Consider the following 16906-nt stretch of genomic DNA (forward strand, 5'->3'; position numbering starts at 1 on the left):
TAAAGGTTTTTTGACCACCAAGTGTTTCTTGTTCTTATCTACCACATATGTGACTAAAAATGATTAATAACATTGCTAACTATTTCACTCCAGTAACTTGTTTTGCAAACAAATATTACTACTTCGACATAAAATTGGTATACACAACACAAATAATTGATTAGTTGTTTAAGACATTTTGTACAATTTTAAAATACTTCTATCCACTAAAAGTTTTTTTAACTAAATGTTTCTTTTTCTTATTTACCACAAATGTGACGAAAAATGACTAATAAGATGGTTAACTATTTCACTCCGATAACTTGTTTTGCAAAAAAATAGGTCTACCAGGTCTGACAAAAAACTGGTACACACTACATAAACAATTGGCTAGCAGCTTAAAACTTTTTATACAATTTTAAGGGATTTTCTTCACAAAAGGTTTTTTGGTCCACCAAGTGTTTCTACTTCTTATCTACTAAGAATGTGACTACAATTTATAGATGACAAGGTTAAGCACCTCCATTCTCAAAATGGTTTACAAGGAAAAAGGCCTACAAGGTATGAAAGAAAACCAGTACTCACTATATAACTAATAAACAACTTAAGGCTATTTATTCTATTTTAAGGAATTTGCATCCAGCAAATGTTGTTTTAGACCCCAATGGCTTATAATTTTTATCTACCACGAATGTGACTAAAAATGACTAATGACATGGTTGACTATTTCACTCTAGTAACTTGTTTTGAAAAATAACGGGCTACCAAGTTTGATACAATACTGGCACACACTACACCAATAACTGACAAGTAGCTTAAGACTTTTTGTACAATTTTAAAAGACTTCCATCCAATAAAAGTTTTTTCAACTACCAAGTATTTGTAGTTGTTATCTACCACAAATGTAGCTACAATTGACAAATAACAAGGTTAAAAACCTTCCATTGGGATATGCCTTGCATAAAAAGAGGTTTATCACGTCTGATTCATAATTGATACACAGAACACAAATATTTAGCGAGCATGTGAAGACTTTTTATACAACTTAAAACCGATTTTTCTTTAACTATGAAATATAAATCAACAAAACATAAATTTACATCTTCTAGAATTGCATTATTATGTTTGAATAAATAATCATCTACAATAGTAAGTTGGAATAAATAAATCTAAGTCTTGAAATTTCCTCTGAATATTATCTTGATCTAGTACTCAATCAAACACATATTTCTCCCTAATTTGTTGTAGTCATTCTTGCACAAAGAAGTATTATTCAATCATACCAAGTTGTAGTAAACTGGAAAAACACAAAACATAAAAATATTTAACAACGATTAAAAATATTTAATATTGTCCTACCTACAACGGTTTATTCATGTATGTTTTTTCCCTCATATTTTAGTACATCATCCCACAACTCAATCACTTTTAGAACCATGACCAAGCAACACTCACACAACCACGTACACTCATACTTACAACCTTCAAAATAAAAATGTAGATTTAATGAGCAATACTATGCTAAAAAAATAACATAAATACATTAATATATATTTGAAACATAAATCAACACTTCACCCGATTTGAAATTAAACTTTGTTCAACTACAATACATCAAAGTCACACAGAAATTGATTATCAACATATCCACCAATATTCACAAATAAACAATCACCACGATAACATAGAAATCACCAAATATATCATAATATCATTCCCAATCCAAAACCAACTCTTAAAAGAAATAAAACTTCTTTAATTTAACCTAACCAGAACAAAAAAATTAAAAATATTTATCAACAAATGGAGTCCACTAACAAAGAATGGAACAAAATACAAAACCATAGAACGAAGAAGTCACACCCAAACGATGACCGAGAGGAACTGACAACAAAATGCAACGAAAGCAATGAATCCACAACAACAAAAAGGAGGCACACCGCAAACAAGGAAAAATCTAGGAAGGCACATAGAAACAGAAGTGCGAGATGCTACAATTTTTCTAATGCACCTCACGCTGTAGTCGCACCATTCAAATTTCGAAAGCCAGCTGTCAGCAATCGCAAAAATAATACTCAAAATTCATTTAAAAAAACACATAAACTGTATCTAAGGGTGTGTCAAAATATGGTTTCCATTTTTGTTAACTATATGGCAGGTTAAAGTAATGTATCGGTTGGTACGTGGTGAGAGTGTTAAAGAAGTATGTCAAACATTGTATCATTTCGAAAAATGTGCGTTCATATTATGGAAATTATGCGTAGGCAGAGTGAATAATCAATGCACTGCTTGTAGTAATCATCCAAAACAAACAATAAAGTTGAGAACAATATTATACCGTTTAGTCCTTATCAATGAAAAATAAAGGATTTAATTCCTAGCTATATGTGGAAATTATTTTGTTTGAAGACTGACCTCAAAAGATATTAATCTTTGAATGTTGGCAACAAATACATCGCATTTTAATGTTCTGAAGAGAAAAGGTTGCTCCCAGATTTTCTCTATCATCACTAATTTGTTCAAAGAGGTATTGTTCAAAATCTCTGATCATCACAACTTCATCAACCAAATAGAAAACGAGTTTGAAGGTGTGGTACTTAAACAAGAGAAAATAAGGACCACGGAATCAACCGAGTTATAATGAAGAAATTATAACTTGGAAAGCTCAGTCCAAAAGTTAATGTTTGTAAAATCCTGTAAAATTGGGATCGTGAATTACTTTAAAATAAGGCAAATTGCGTTCTACTCTCAAGTAATTCAGTTTTGCCTTATTGTTTTTTCAAAACATATGAACACACGACCAGGCAGCCCAGTCTACAAGGAAGAGCAGCCAAGAAGTCAGCAAGGATCAAATGATTCATTCTAAAAGGGGACTTGACAATCATAAACCAGAAAAGAGGATGGGAACCGAATTTTATACTTTGTTTCAAGTCATTTTGTACCTGCATCTTCTATTCCAACAAATAGTTTTACTTGCAAAAATTTCAATTCCCGTTGAAAGGACTAATACTATCTTTAAGTTTTTCCAAATTTCAATATCAACTCTCAAATCTGAACATAGAAAAAAGAACCACGTCGTAGTCCCAATTCTATGATATGAGTAGGACGAAAACTAAAAAATGAAACAAGTATCGAGAGAAAGGTTTGACTTATTAAAATCATAGATAATACAAGTTATATAGGCTCTGTTGATTACTTTTCTGAATAAAACACTTGAATGTTTTTAAAAACTGTCTTCGAACATGTTTTATAAAAGTCACTCGTGAACAGTTAAAACAAAGACCCTTAATTTCACGAGCTTGTAATAATTTTTAAAAACCACTTGCAAAAAACATTTCATTGATAGATTTCATGCCGAAACATAGTAATTGTTTTAGGAAAAATCTTTAAACAAAAAACAAAAGGTGAGATGCATACCAAAGAAGCCCTTAAAAGGAACCTAAAAGAAAATATGCATTCTAGCAGTGCCACGGGTATAAAAATCCGTGAACATATACCACCCACCAAGCAGATAGCATGAGTTCAAAACTCAGAAATTAAAAATTGATTAGGATCCCAACGAGGTCCTCGTAAAACTAAAAACAACCAAAAAGAAAGGCTCCAGAAACTTGGTAAGGCCTTCGAGACTTCAACGGCAATGGCCATGAAAATCCTGGCGACAGGCAATTAACATCACCGGCATGAACCATATGCCCAGCTTGAGATTTCTACGCTAAGAATCCACAATTTATAAGAGAAGCCATAATTGCAGGAAGGGACATGTTCATAACAAGGTATATCATCCCTAAACCATAATATAAAACTAGAGTACTCAAATATGTAATGACAATAATCTGCAAATGTAATTAACGGAAACCCAAACTGGACCCAGTCACTATCTGGCAATTAAAAGCCAAAACTAAACTCAAAATGTTCCAATAATGTTTCAGGGCTCTCAAAACCAGAATTTATCGAAAAGCACTCAATAATGGGTCCAATAATACCCAGTTTTGAAAGTGCATCCTCTCATGCCAGGGTCCAATAATACACTATTCACTAGCTTAGCAAATCCTCCCATGCACCTGCTTGTGTCACAGTCACACTAACCTGTAAGAAATACAAACGTCAGCATCAGCAAAAGCAGCTACAATTCATATTTGAGCTAAAACAAGCAGGCTTATACCACTACATGAATTAATACAAGGTATCCAGAAAAAAACTTAATCAAATTTTAATAAAAATGAAGATACGCAAAAACTTTTATTGGCTTATCACAACGGATTTGTCACCCTTTATAGAAATTAATTACAATATGAAAGTCCTTTTCCGATAAAGGAATAATTTGTCTTCCTGGAAAAGTTGCTCTTCCAAAGTATTAGACATCAAATTATTCATATTTATTTCCACATTTTGCTCTAGTTTGGATTTAGAAAATTCGCATCATAAATACGGAAAACAAAAATCATGTCACTCACCACTGCTATTAGCCACAATTGTAAACACAATCCCGGTATTTACTACCAATTACCGGCAATAAATTGCCTGATCAATTTGCGGTGGAATCTGCTTTATTTCAGTTCCAAGTTCTTGTTCAATCCTATATCTGAACGAAAGTAGAAATGCATCAGACACTACAGCGAGTATCTCAAAAAATCATTCAAATGTAAATTACATACAAATTAAAGCGATCCTCGTAAGTAATCAAGTTCACTGCCAACCCAAGGTGCCCAAACCTCCCTGAACGACCAACCTATCATCAGCAGAGCACCCTTTAGAACATTTACAGATAACTAGTATCCAAGAAAATGAGTTAGAGAGGAAGTGACCACAAATCATACATACCCTGTGCAAATAAGTCTCTGAGTTCTTGGGAAAATCAAAATTAATAACAACATTAACTGCCTGAATGTCTATTCCTCTAGTAAAAAGATCTGCAATTGTTTCACATAAAGAAGCATGAAAAACTTCAATCATTACAGTATATGTAAAAGCATAATATCTAACCATAAGTTTGATTAAACACAGAAATTAATATACCACGACTTAAGAGCACAACACCAAAAAAATAAAGATTATTCAATTAATGACAACTAAATTTGCTTTTGAGAATAAAACATAATATAATATCCGAAAAAAGAAATCAACCAAAACCTAACAAATGTTGCACATAACCATAACTGGTAGGACAGGTATTCTTCACATGCAACAGAGAAAAATGTGATCATTATTAGGGTTGTGCTACAGTGTCAGTAACATACCAGTACAAACAAGATTTCGACATGCACCATTGCGGAAGTCATGAAACACTCTGTTACGATGGTCTTGCAACATCTTTGCATGAATATAGAAACATGAATACCCAAGTTCTGTGATTTTCTTGGCAAGGAGTTCTACTCGATTCACTGAGTTGCAGAAAATGATAGACTGGTTTATTTGCAGCTGAAATAGAAGACATCAACATCATCAACATATTCACAGGCTGCATATAAGAAAACCAAGAGAACAAATAAAAAGCAAACCTTAGAAAATAGAGTATTTAAGCAATGGACTTTCTGCCTCTCTTCCACAAATGCATAATATTGTGTAATACCCTTCAGAGTTAGCTCATCCATAAGGTTGATGACATAAGGTTTATGAAGATACCTATCTTTGAAATCCTTTACAGTAACAGGAAATGTTGCTGAAAACATCAAGATTTGACGGTTTGAAGGAAGAAAATGAATCAGCTGCTCTATTGAAGGTTGGAACTCTGGGGACAGAAGCTTATCAGCCTGACAAATACACAAAGCTATGTATGTAATGCTTCAGATAGATAAGTAACTGTAACCACTAAAAAACATAGACGTTAAAAATACCACAAAAAACGAACATACACAAATGATGGATGAGAAAAATATTTTGTCAATATTTAAAACATAAATGAGAAGATCAATTAACACAAAGGCATTTCCTTTTACAACCGGTTTGACAACACTTAGGAGATTCAACAAAACTTTAAAACATGCATGCACATCAGATCATGTGTAATTGACATTCAATCATTATCAGTTTCAACTTCCTAAACCTCTTTATATATGAAATATTTACAAACTGTTTATTACTCTCAAAGAAATTTGATAGACAAATGTCATCCAGGTTAAATATATTTACCTCATCCATAACAAGCATAGAGCAATCTTTCATAATACAAACACCTTTCTTAGCAAGATCTAATATTCTTCCTGGAGTTCCAACTAGTAAATGAACTGGTTGGTATAAGCGCATTATATCATCTTTCAGGCTGGTACCACCTGTTGTAACCATAACTTGAATGTTCAAGTGTTTTCCAAGTTCTTTACACACTTGAGAAGTCTGCAAAGCCAGTTCTCGGGTTGGGACCAGTATAACAACTGCAGGACATAAAAATACATAGAAAACATTCAGAACGTGTAAAGCCAATCATCATCATGCTTCTTCAAATAGTCAACAACCATGAAATAGCTAAAGATAATGCACAATTAAACCATGATTCAGCAATGTCACAATCATATATCACAACTATTTTCAACTATAGCAATAAAATCAAATTGTGTCCTTCATATAAAATAACTTTTCAAGGGAATCAACTTGGCAAAACAGGGTATCCTTTAGTTTAGTTGAAATTCCAAAATCTTGTGTTTATAAACATAGATCTTTCGTTAAAACCAGATGTCCAGTAGAGAATAAAGAGAATAGTAATAAAACCTTGAATATGCAGCAGTATATACATTTCTTTCAACAAAGTTATGAGAATCGAGAACGGGAGGAACAGATCAAACCTTGAATAACATTATTATCTTGGTCAATTTTTTCCAACGCAGGAATGCAAAATGCAGCAGTTTTGCCAGTTCCATTTTTAGCCCTAGCAAGAATGTCACTACCAGTAAGAGCAATTGGAATGCTTTCTTCTTGGATGGGAGAAGGCCTTTCAAAACCCTTCTCATATATTCCCATGAGCAGCTCACGCTTCAAAAAGTAATCCTCAAATTCATTTCCTTTTGTTGCTGTTACATCCTGGAGAGAAAAAACGAAGCAGATCAAGACTAGCATGTAAATATGTAACAAAAGTTAATAAAGACAAACCCCACAATCATAGTAGCTAAAATGACTGATCTGTGAATGGTATAATTTTACTATACCTTTCGAGTATAAGAAATATAAAGTGAAATATATGTAAAATCTAATAACATAACAATCAGAAATATAACATTAAGGGTATACGCCACAGACTGCACTAGTTACAAGGAATAAAACTAAATACATCTCAATCTCTACACGAGATATAAATGATTCAAGTAGTTTGTAAATTTTACAGGTACAATTGTGTTCTAAATAACTGACAGTAAAAAACCAAATGTTTAATAGAGCACAAGGCACTAAGAAAAGACATGAATACATTGATATTGTGCCAGTTACATTCTATGACAATAACGATTTTCATAAATCATTTCTAATATATTAATGTATGAAAAACAGCTCCATACTAACAAGAATATGCAGAAACAAAAAGTAAGAATTAGAAATATCACAACCAAGGTGTTACCAAGGATCTCAAAGATGTGATTCATGCAAAATATACATAACCAATAACTTGAGGTATAACATGATGGTATTCCATGACCTTACCTCAGTCTTATAGCGTGTATCAGCTGGTGGAATCTTGAGTCTTGCTTTCCAATCTTGTGAGCTAACAGGACAAGAAAAAAGCAAATGATGGTAACATGAGAACACACTTTTCTTTGGGAATAATAGAACCCAAAAAAGAAAATAATTTCATCTAGTAGTAAAAGAAAACAATCACACATTGTGATAACCTATTGTAGACCCATAATATCACCAAAATAACTCTGTAATTAATATACTAACGGTTTAAATATTTTTTACCATAAAACATATAAACAATAATACATGTTCCAAATATCATTATTAAAATTGTATAAATTGTATAACAGATTATGTCGTTTGATTCAATTCTGAGACACCAATTCAGACCACATTTGAAGTAGAAAATGGCTGTATCTCTTTTTCGTGAGGGACCATACATAGGGCTAAGTTTGTGCAGTCACTGTTTTTCTCTTAGTCAATTTTCAGGATTCAAATTCCAAATCACTGACCAAAGTTTCAATAATAAAGTATAGGACACATTCATTTGTGATTATGCTGAAAGTTAACGAAAAAACTAAATATGAAAACAAGTATCTAACAAGCATAAATGAATAAGAAGTACACCAATTGCCTATAGAAAAAGGAAAGTGGCGATAACTTCCAAGGGCAACAAAATTGCCTTACCAAATAAAAATAGATCATTGATGTCAATTCCTCTTATGATGAGTTGTTCACTCAAGTAAAATAATTCAGAGGGTTGACCGAACAGACAATGAATCATGCAAAACAAAGTAAAAATGGTGAACAATTCAGTTCTGAAAAGAACACAGGCAGAAACATGGAAAGAGGGCTGGGAACAAAACTTCATGATCAGACTGAACAGACAAAGGGATCTCTGATCTAGACACAATAAAAGAATACAAGTTCCAGCAATACCATTGTTATCAAATGCATAATATTGCAGAAAACCAATAATCCACCATACATAGTGGGCAAATACCACAAGTCACATTCACTTAGTGGTTGAAATAATATACCTACACACATACACACACAATTATGTTTGTATAGAAAATAAAAATCAAACTCATGTTGCATGCAAATAAAATTGAAATAATATTACTCAAAAGTTTCACATGCCAAAGCCTTGTTGAAAATGACAAAGGATACAGGAGGTATGATTCAAACACAACACCCACAGCAGCCACAATCACAGTTCCCAAGAATTCAACAACACAATAGCACTATAGTGGCTATTTAACAGTACAGAACAATGCCCTATGGTAATAATTCAGGCCACCATTGGAACAGCAAACAACATCAAGCAAGCACATTGCAGAAACACCACAAAGAACCAACAAGAAAAAACAAAGATAGCACCTCAACTCTAACCCTAATTACAACACAACAAAAATTGAGGCCAAATAACAAAAATGACAACACACAAACCTCGAATCCACGGCTTCAGACTGCACGGTCTTCTCGACCTCGTCAACGGCATTGGCGTCTCTTCTCAGCCACTGCTGCTGCTGCTGTGGCTGTTGCATCAAATGCCTCTGCACGTAATGCGGCTGTTGCTGGTATGATGGCCGAGGCTGAAACGCCTGATTCTGGTTCAGGCCAGGGTTCTGGTTGAGGTTGGGGTTGTGGCCGACGTTCGGATGAAAACCTCCTCGTCCAAGCCCCATTCCGGGAGGGTACCTCGCTCTGTTGTTGTGGTGGTGGTTCATCTTTCCGATTCAAAACCCAAGAAACTCAATCTAACCTAAACTACCGAAAGAATTTACAAATTAACACGAAAACTACGTCTCAATCTGATATCATACAGCAAGAAAGGGTTAGGGTTTGGTCTTGTCCGGTGAAATGAAAATCGGAGCCGAAAGGGTTGGGAATTCCTACAGATCTAGAAAGAAAGAGGGTTTTGTAAGGTTCTTGGTGTTTCAACCCGCAGAGAAAAGAAGAGAGGATTTGTCTTATTTATATCTTGGCTTGGAAGGGTTAAGGTAGAAAGGAAGAGAAGAAGCAAACAAAACACAGAAACTCAGAAAAATAATGAATGCAGAAGAAACCTCCAATTTCCTTCTTAGTTCTCTCTTCTTTTTTCTATGGTATACCAACTCTTTGTTTATTTATTTTTCAACTATTATTTTATGGTCCCTCTTCTTCCTTTTATTCTCCAAAGTTCCCCATTTCTTTTTCATACCTTCAATTATATTCAATGCAATCCTCAAAATAAATATTTATTTTATTACAAAACAAAATAAGTTGCCATAATAGAGTAATTATTTACTTTATAAGAAACTAGCTGTGCATGGCCCTGTAAAATTGATTTGTTTCGTGTTATATTAAAGAGATTTTTATATATAGTATATTTATTACATGTTATAATTATTTCAAAATTTATTTGGTACAACAAATTATTTACTTCGCTGTAAAAATGTCTTTAAATTCAAAGTGTATGTTTATTAAAGTTTTACACAAAAAATGCATATTTTTTAAAATATAATTATACTTAATAAATATAATATATAATTAAATTTCTTCTAAAAAATATTACATTCATTAATGAAATATATTTATTATTTTTAAATGTAATACAATTTTTTTTTAAATATTCTATCTTTTAAAAATAAATATATAACTGATTGCATTTATTAATATTATGAAACAATTAAAAAATCTCTTATATTCATTAAAAGTCATTTATTACTTTCATAAATGTAATACATATTTAATAAATATGTGACTTTATATATCATAAATCTTGCACTTATTATATATTTTTGTAGATAATTTTATATTTTAGTGTTAATTCAAATTATCTTAGTTTATATGTGGAAGATAATATATAAATGTAAATATAAAAATATTTCATATATATATATATATATATATATATATATATATATTAGTCACATGATATTTTCACCAGTGAAAATACACTCTATCTTAACTAAAGAAATTAATATTATAATAATTATTACAATAAAAAAATAATATTAAATTATAAGATGAATTTTATAAAAAGTAATTATAAAATTAAATATATTTTATTATTTTATTACCAAAAAAATATTTTATTGTATAAGCAGTTGTTTCTATTAAAGTAATTATTTAAGACAAAAATGTATATGAGTGCTTTCTCGTTTAAGTTTTAATTTTAGATTTTTAATTGATTTTTATGTTTAAAAAATTTATTTAAATAAAATTTTTAATAAATTTATTTTGAAAAAATAAATATTTTAAAAATATTTTTAATTTTAAAAATTATTTTTGAATATTCTAATGTTTGATAATGTTGTTAAAATTAAATTTATGTTGTTTAAAATATGAAAATAAATTGATTAAAGTTATAAACACTTTTATAATAAAGCTAAGACAAATTTACATTATTAGACATAGTATAATTTAATGACGTAGCTTTTTTATTATAACCAGTAAATTAAATTTAAAAAGTAATTATAAAGTTTATAAAGTTATATAATAAAATAATTTATATTAATAAAGATAAATGTGTAAGGAAATGAATAAACCACAGTTAATAAAGATAATTTATATTAGTTAAGATTACATTAGTTCTATTTTAACTTAAAATTATATGAATCACCAATTCAAATGTAAATCAATAACATACAATAATTTATCATATTTAATATATTGTTAGTATATCAAAGAGTTCACACACAAAAGAACTATATTAAAAAAGTTCATTTTTGAGTTTCATTACTATTTAACAAAATTCATGTATTATTTTAAATAAATCATAATATCATTTTATATTATTTATATAATCTCATAGTTTATATTTTTTAACACATGAAAAAAAAAAGTAAAAATAATAAGACAATACAACAATTATGTTGACGGAGTAATTAAACAGCAAGAATTTAATTAAAATATATGAAATTTTGAATTCTCAATAAAAGAATATAATAAAAACTTAATTAAAAATAGAAAATTAGAACTTAATAAAACCTAAATTTTGTATATACAAAATACAAATGCTCATGATATTCTATTGCTAGAAAACAATATAAAAATATTCTGAGATATTGAATGCTTTATGAAATAAACAACGTTTTATCTAAGAAATCTCTTCATTCTCTTCATCTTCTCTTTGACTATTTCTAATCTATTATTCAATCAAAAGTATAATATATTACAAATATAATTAAAATTATATATTCTATTTTCACACTAACCAAGAATGTTAGTAAAGTTGACTTAACGTTCAAAATTTCATTAAACAATTTTTTTGTAAATTACTTTTAATCAACTTATTTAAGTTATATTTATTTTGGAGATAGTGCATAAGTTTAAATATAAAAATATTTTAAAAGTAACAGTAACGTTAGAATAGTTAAAGATTGTTTACATTAAATTCCATTAATTATATTTTTTTATATTGAATGTTCATTAATATAATATATTTATTGCTTTTTATACATTTAATTAATGTTTATTAAACGTTTAATTTTTAATTTTTTCATCAAAATGATAACACGTTATAGTTATTTTAAGCGTTGCAACAAAAGATTAATTTGTTATTGGAAATGGTGATTTTGGCTTCCTAAACATTAGTTCACAAAACTTGACAGGGAAAGAATTTTTTTATGTTCAATATAAGATTACGTTATACATTATTATGAATTTGATATTTCAACTTATATATCAAAACTCATTAATAAATTGTCATTACATACAAAATTTATTAAAACAAAGAGAAAATAAAATAATATAAAATTTTGTATTTCACGAAATATAGACAAACTATATCTATTATAAAAAAAAGATACATGGTTAAATATATTTTTATTCCTTAAATTTTGTCGCAAAATTGGAATTCGTTTATGTCCAAAACTATTATATATTTTAGTCCCCAAATTTAAAAATGAATGGATATAGTCTCATTAACCCAAATCTAACGTGTCAAACTAGTTTCATGTTAGTATTTGAGTTATTTACACATGTTCTCACTTCAATACCAATTGGGAAACGTGTTTGACACACACAAAATGTTAATGTAATTGGGTTGGGTTAAAATAATTATATTTATTTGCCTAATACGTTGTCGTTGAAGCTATCAAATTAATACTACTTCACAATGCAACTTGAGTATTGCCAAATTAGTAGTCAAGAAAATAAATAAGGTTAAAGTAACCTTGAGACGTTTCCCAATGAATACGAAATTGGTTTTGAATATTTGGTTCTTATGGAGACTCTGAAAGATTAGTAAATGCTATGCAATGCTTAAAAATAAAAGTAAAAAGTTATGGTAATGAAATTTATGTTTGAAAAATGTTTGAGTCTAATTGAAGAACAAATAAAAAACTTAGAAACAATTATAATGAAATAGGTTAATTCCACTACTTTTTCAAGATAGAGTTATTATCGGTTATCCATAGATTATTCTTCAATTTATTATTGTTCGAGTTTTAAATTAATTAAAGTACATTCTTAATTAACTTGATGACGATCTTACAATTAATTAAAGTAGATTCTCAATCAAAAGCAAGACCTTTCTGTATTATTCATACTGAATTCAACAAAAGTACATTCTCAATCGAATCCTATTGTGTTTAATCATGTTTATTCTTAAATCTCATAACCTTCTGATGCAAAAATCATTGTTTTTAACGTGATTGAAAGATGAAAGACATAGAAGAAGGATAACTCAAATCAATAATCAAAAGAAAGAAATATATTAATTCAACTTAACCTCAAAATTTACAATGAAATTATAGTAGAATAGCCCTAAAAGCTTAGCTCTCCATGAATAGAGTGAAATAATGGTAAAATAAAATGAGAGAGGAGTCTCAGTGAACGGATGAGTGATCAGTTCTACTTCCCCTAGGTCTCTTTGTATACGGCTTGATTGATCTTGAATTTTGAATATTCGGTTGATAAGATCTTTATCTTATATCTTCCAAATAATTAATAGATGTAGATAATTATAAAAATATTTGAAAGATATTTTCTGTTGATGTTTCTAGATTTAATTAGCTTCTGAAATATCTAACAGATTTAATCTTGCAAAAAACTAAATTTCAACCCTTTTTATTTTATTCAAAATTGCACAGAAGCCCAGAAAGTTTCAATATTTGCACTTTAGTCCTTTCTTCCTTTTCTGAAATTGCTCTTTAGTCGATTAGTTGACACGATTTGACCAGGTTTGACTGTTTGACCATATTCAAGCAGATTTGACCAACTTTGACCCAATTAATTTCATACTTTAAATGGATAAAACTTTAACTCCAACTGCACAAATAAAGTTTAGAATATCCAAGAATAATTTATGAAACTTAAAATATTTGTCAAACCTTTTTAATTCCCAAATCTGATAAAGCTAATCGTCACAAATCCTCTTCAAATTAACCATTTAAGCACAAGAATTCTATCAAAATTTTGAATTAAATCATAAATGTTGACATAAATATGCACTCATCAAGGACCAAAATATATTTAGACAGAGACAAATTCCAATTTTGCATCAAAGTTCACGGACTAAAAATATATTTAACCCTAAATACATGGAGGTAAAACATTAAACCACCTATATTGTTAAAGAAATATAAAAATAGCTAACTTATCAACACAATTTCCTTCTGAAAAACACGAGAAATGTTAAACAACATATGCGTACAAAAATGCAAGCATTGACGCCATTTCCCTTTAAAACTCTAAGGAACCACTTGTTGGTCAAAAAATCATGACAGACTAAAGAAGAATCACTTTTCAACCAAAGCTAAACTCCTCCTTCCAAGTATGCTCCAACATTAAATGATCCCCATAAACCCAACATAAATAGAAGTATGTACTCCTAAAAATGCTGAAAAACTACCCACATATTCACCCTCACTTTCTCTAAAAATACTAACACATCATTAAGTCAAACTAGGACAATCCTTTGTCACACCATCAATATTCACCTTAAGCCATTAACATATGAGATTTGTCATATTGCGTTCATAAATGAAATCACTCTACCCTCCTTGGTTTTAATATGAAAATTTTTATCATAAAAAAATAGGTTTAATTGCTTCCTTTGTCCCCAGTTTGGTTGAATTGTGTCAAATTCATCCTCATTTTTAAAAAAGTTTCATTGTCATCCTCACGTGGTGTAAAAGTTTCATTGTCGTCCTCACGTGGTGTAAAAGTGTCAATTGAATCCAAACATAGAAAAAATTTGTGTCAAAGTAGTCATTTTTCCTATATATCTGTGTCTTCCTTTCATACAATCAAGTACAGATATTCATTTTACCTTATCCAATTTAAGGCTTTTCATAGCTCCAGAGAAGTGACATATGAAAGGAAGACACAGAGATATAGGAAAAATGACTACTTTGACACAAATTTTTTCTATGTTTGGATTCAATTGACACTTTTATACCACGTGAGGACGACAATGAAACTTTTTTAAAAATGAGGATGAATTTGACACAATTCAACCAAATTAGGGACAAAGGAAGCAATTAAACCTAAAAAAATATAAGAGACAACTTCTTAGATTTATTTCCATTCGTACACACTTACTCCTTAATTTTTCTATGCTCGATACTCTATATGTTTCTGAATGTTTCACTTATAAGTGTAACGTCCTAAAATTTAAAATAATTATTATTTATAACTTATTAAAATATTTGTATAAAATGTATAATAATACAAAATGTAATCAAAATATACATAAATTTTAAGGACTTAGAAAATAGTTTAAGAGTAATAACACTGAATTATTTTATTTATAAAAAGTTCAACTATAAACAATTTTCTATTAATCTAGTTACATTTCATAACAACCATAATCTCTCTAATTTTTTTTTTCTAAACTCTTTCTCTACATTATTTATATATCTTTGACTTTATCCTTCACTTGTTTGAATCAGAGTACGTAATAGAACTTCTGGCATTGAGGTCTATAATCTTACCCAATAAAAATCTTAAATAGAGTAAGTTCATATTTTTTGCCTTTTCTTTTTGGTCTTTTAAGAAATTTATTGCATGTGAGGTGTTTTAGGCTTGCATGTGGCATTTAAAGGCTCAGGACGAATCTTAGTTCAATTAGAATTAGTAAGATGTGTTATGTTCGTTGATTAGTGTTACCAATAAGGAGTATTGGTAAAACCTGAAGATGTGTTTTGATGATGCTGCAACTTATAGATTTTGGATGTAGTAGGAAATATTTTAAAAAAGCAACTTGTAGATTTTGAATGTAGTAGGAAAATGTTAAACATTGTAATTTTTACTAGTATAATCGATTATGGTTAAGCAATAATCGATTATCACAAGTCATACTTGAATAATCGATTATCACTTCATATAATCGATTATCACTTTTTTGAAAACTCTGTAATGGACTTGAATAATCGATTATCACTTACAATAATCGATTATTCATGATAATTGGGAGCTGACCTTTGGCATTCAGTGTACTTGGCTATATAATTTGATTTGGAGAAATCAGAAGGTAACGTTTTTTTTGAACTAAGAAAGCTTAGAACACTGTGTGTCAGAGGAACGTTCTTAGAGAGCTTTTTGTTCATTGTTCCCTTGCTTGGTCTTGTGAAAGGAGAGCCTCGCGTATCGTGTGTCGATAGTCGGAGCAGACTCTCTTCAAGTTAGCAAGGTACTCTGCCTGGTCTTGTGAAAGGAGAAGCTTGCGAATCGTTGGTCGATTGCCGGAGCGGTTCTCTTCAAGTTGGTAGAGTGGTTCTTTTCGTTTTATTCCTGTTCATTTGATTGTAATCTGTTAAACCATTTTTAGTGGAATTGTTAATCACTATTTATAGTGATTAACGACTGGACGTAGATTCTGTTGAATCGAACTAGTATAAAAATATCTGTGTGATTTTTCTATTCCCTACACTCATATTATTTTACGTATATCAACTGTTTGATTAATTTTCTGAAAGAAAATTATTTTTACTAAAAGGACCAAATTAATTTTTTTGAACTAAGAAAGCTTAGAACACTGTGTGTCAGAGGAACGTTCTTAGAGAGCTTTTTGTTCATTGTTCCCTTGCTTGGTCTTGTGAAAGGAGAGCCTCGCGTATCGTGTGTCGATAGTCGGAGCAGACTCTCTTCAAGTTAGCAAGGTACTCTGCCTGGTCTTGTGAAAGGAGAAGCTTGCGAATCGTTGGTCGATTGCCGGAGCGGTTCTCTTCAAGTTGGTAGAGTGGTTCTTTTCGTTTTATTCCTGTTCATTTGATTGTAATCTGTTAAACCATTTTTAGTGGAATTGTTAATCACTATTTATAGTGATTAACGACTGGACGTAGATTCTGTTGAATCGAACTAGTATAAAAATATCTGTGTGATTTTTCTATTC

At 30.0% G+C, this 16906-nt stretch overlaps 1 protein-coding gene across 1 annotated transcript; it reads right to left on the reverse strand.

The window, feature by feature from the left end:
* Nucleotides 1-3724: 3724 nt before the first annotated feature.
* LOC124827742 (DEAD-box ATP-dependent RNA helicase 8-like) lies at nucleotides 3725-9660 on the reverse strand. Its single transcript, XM_047300863.2, has 10 exons — nucleotides 9031-9660; nucleotides 7603-7663; nucleotides 6756-6990; nucleotides 6109-6347; nucleotides 5478-5729; nucleotides 5217-5397; nucleotides 4801-4889; nucleotides 4635-4708; nucleotides 4434-4561; nucleotides 3725-4065 (listed from the first exon to the last, which is right to left on the reverse strand). The coding sequence occupies exons 1-9, from the start codon at nucleotides 9309-9311 to the stop codon at nucleotides 4483-4485; spliced, it is 1491 nt and encodes a 496-aa protein (XP_047156819.2). The 5' UTR covers nucleotides 9312-9660; the 3' UTR covers nucleotides 3725-4065; nucleotides 4434-4482.
* Between the last annotated feature and the right edge of the window lie 7246 nt (nucleotides 9661-16906).

This window comes from Vigna umbellata, chromosome 11 (genome assembly GCF_029865625.1).
Source record: "Vigna umbellata cultivar VRB3 chromosome 11, Vumbellata_1.0, whole genome shotgun sequence".
Lineage (NCBI taxonomy): Eukaryota > Viridiplantae > Streptophyta > Magnoliopsida > Fabales > Fabaceae > Vigna > Vigna umbellata.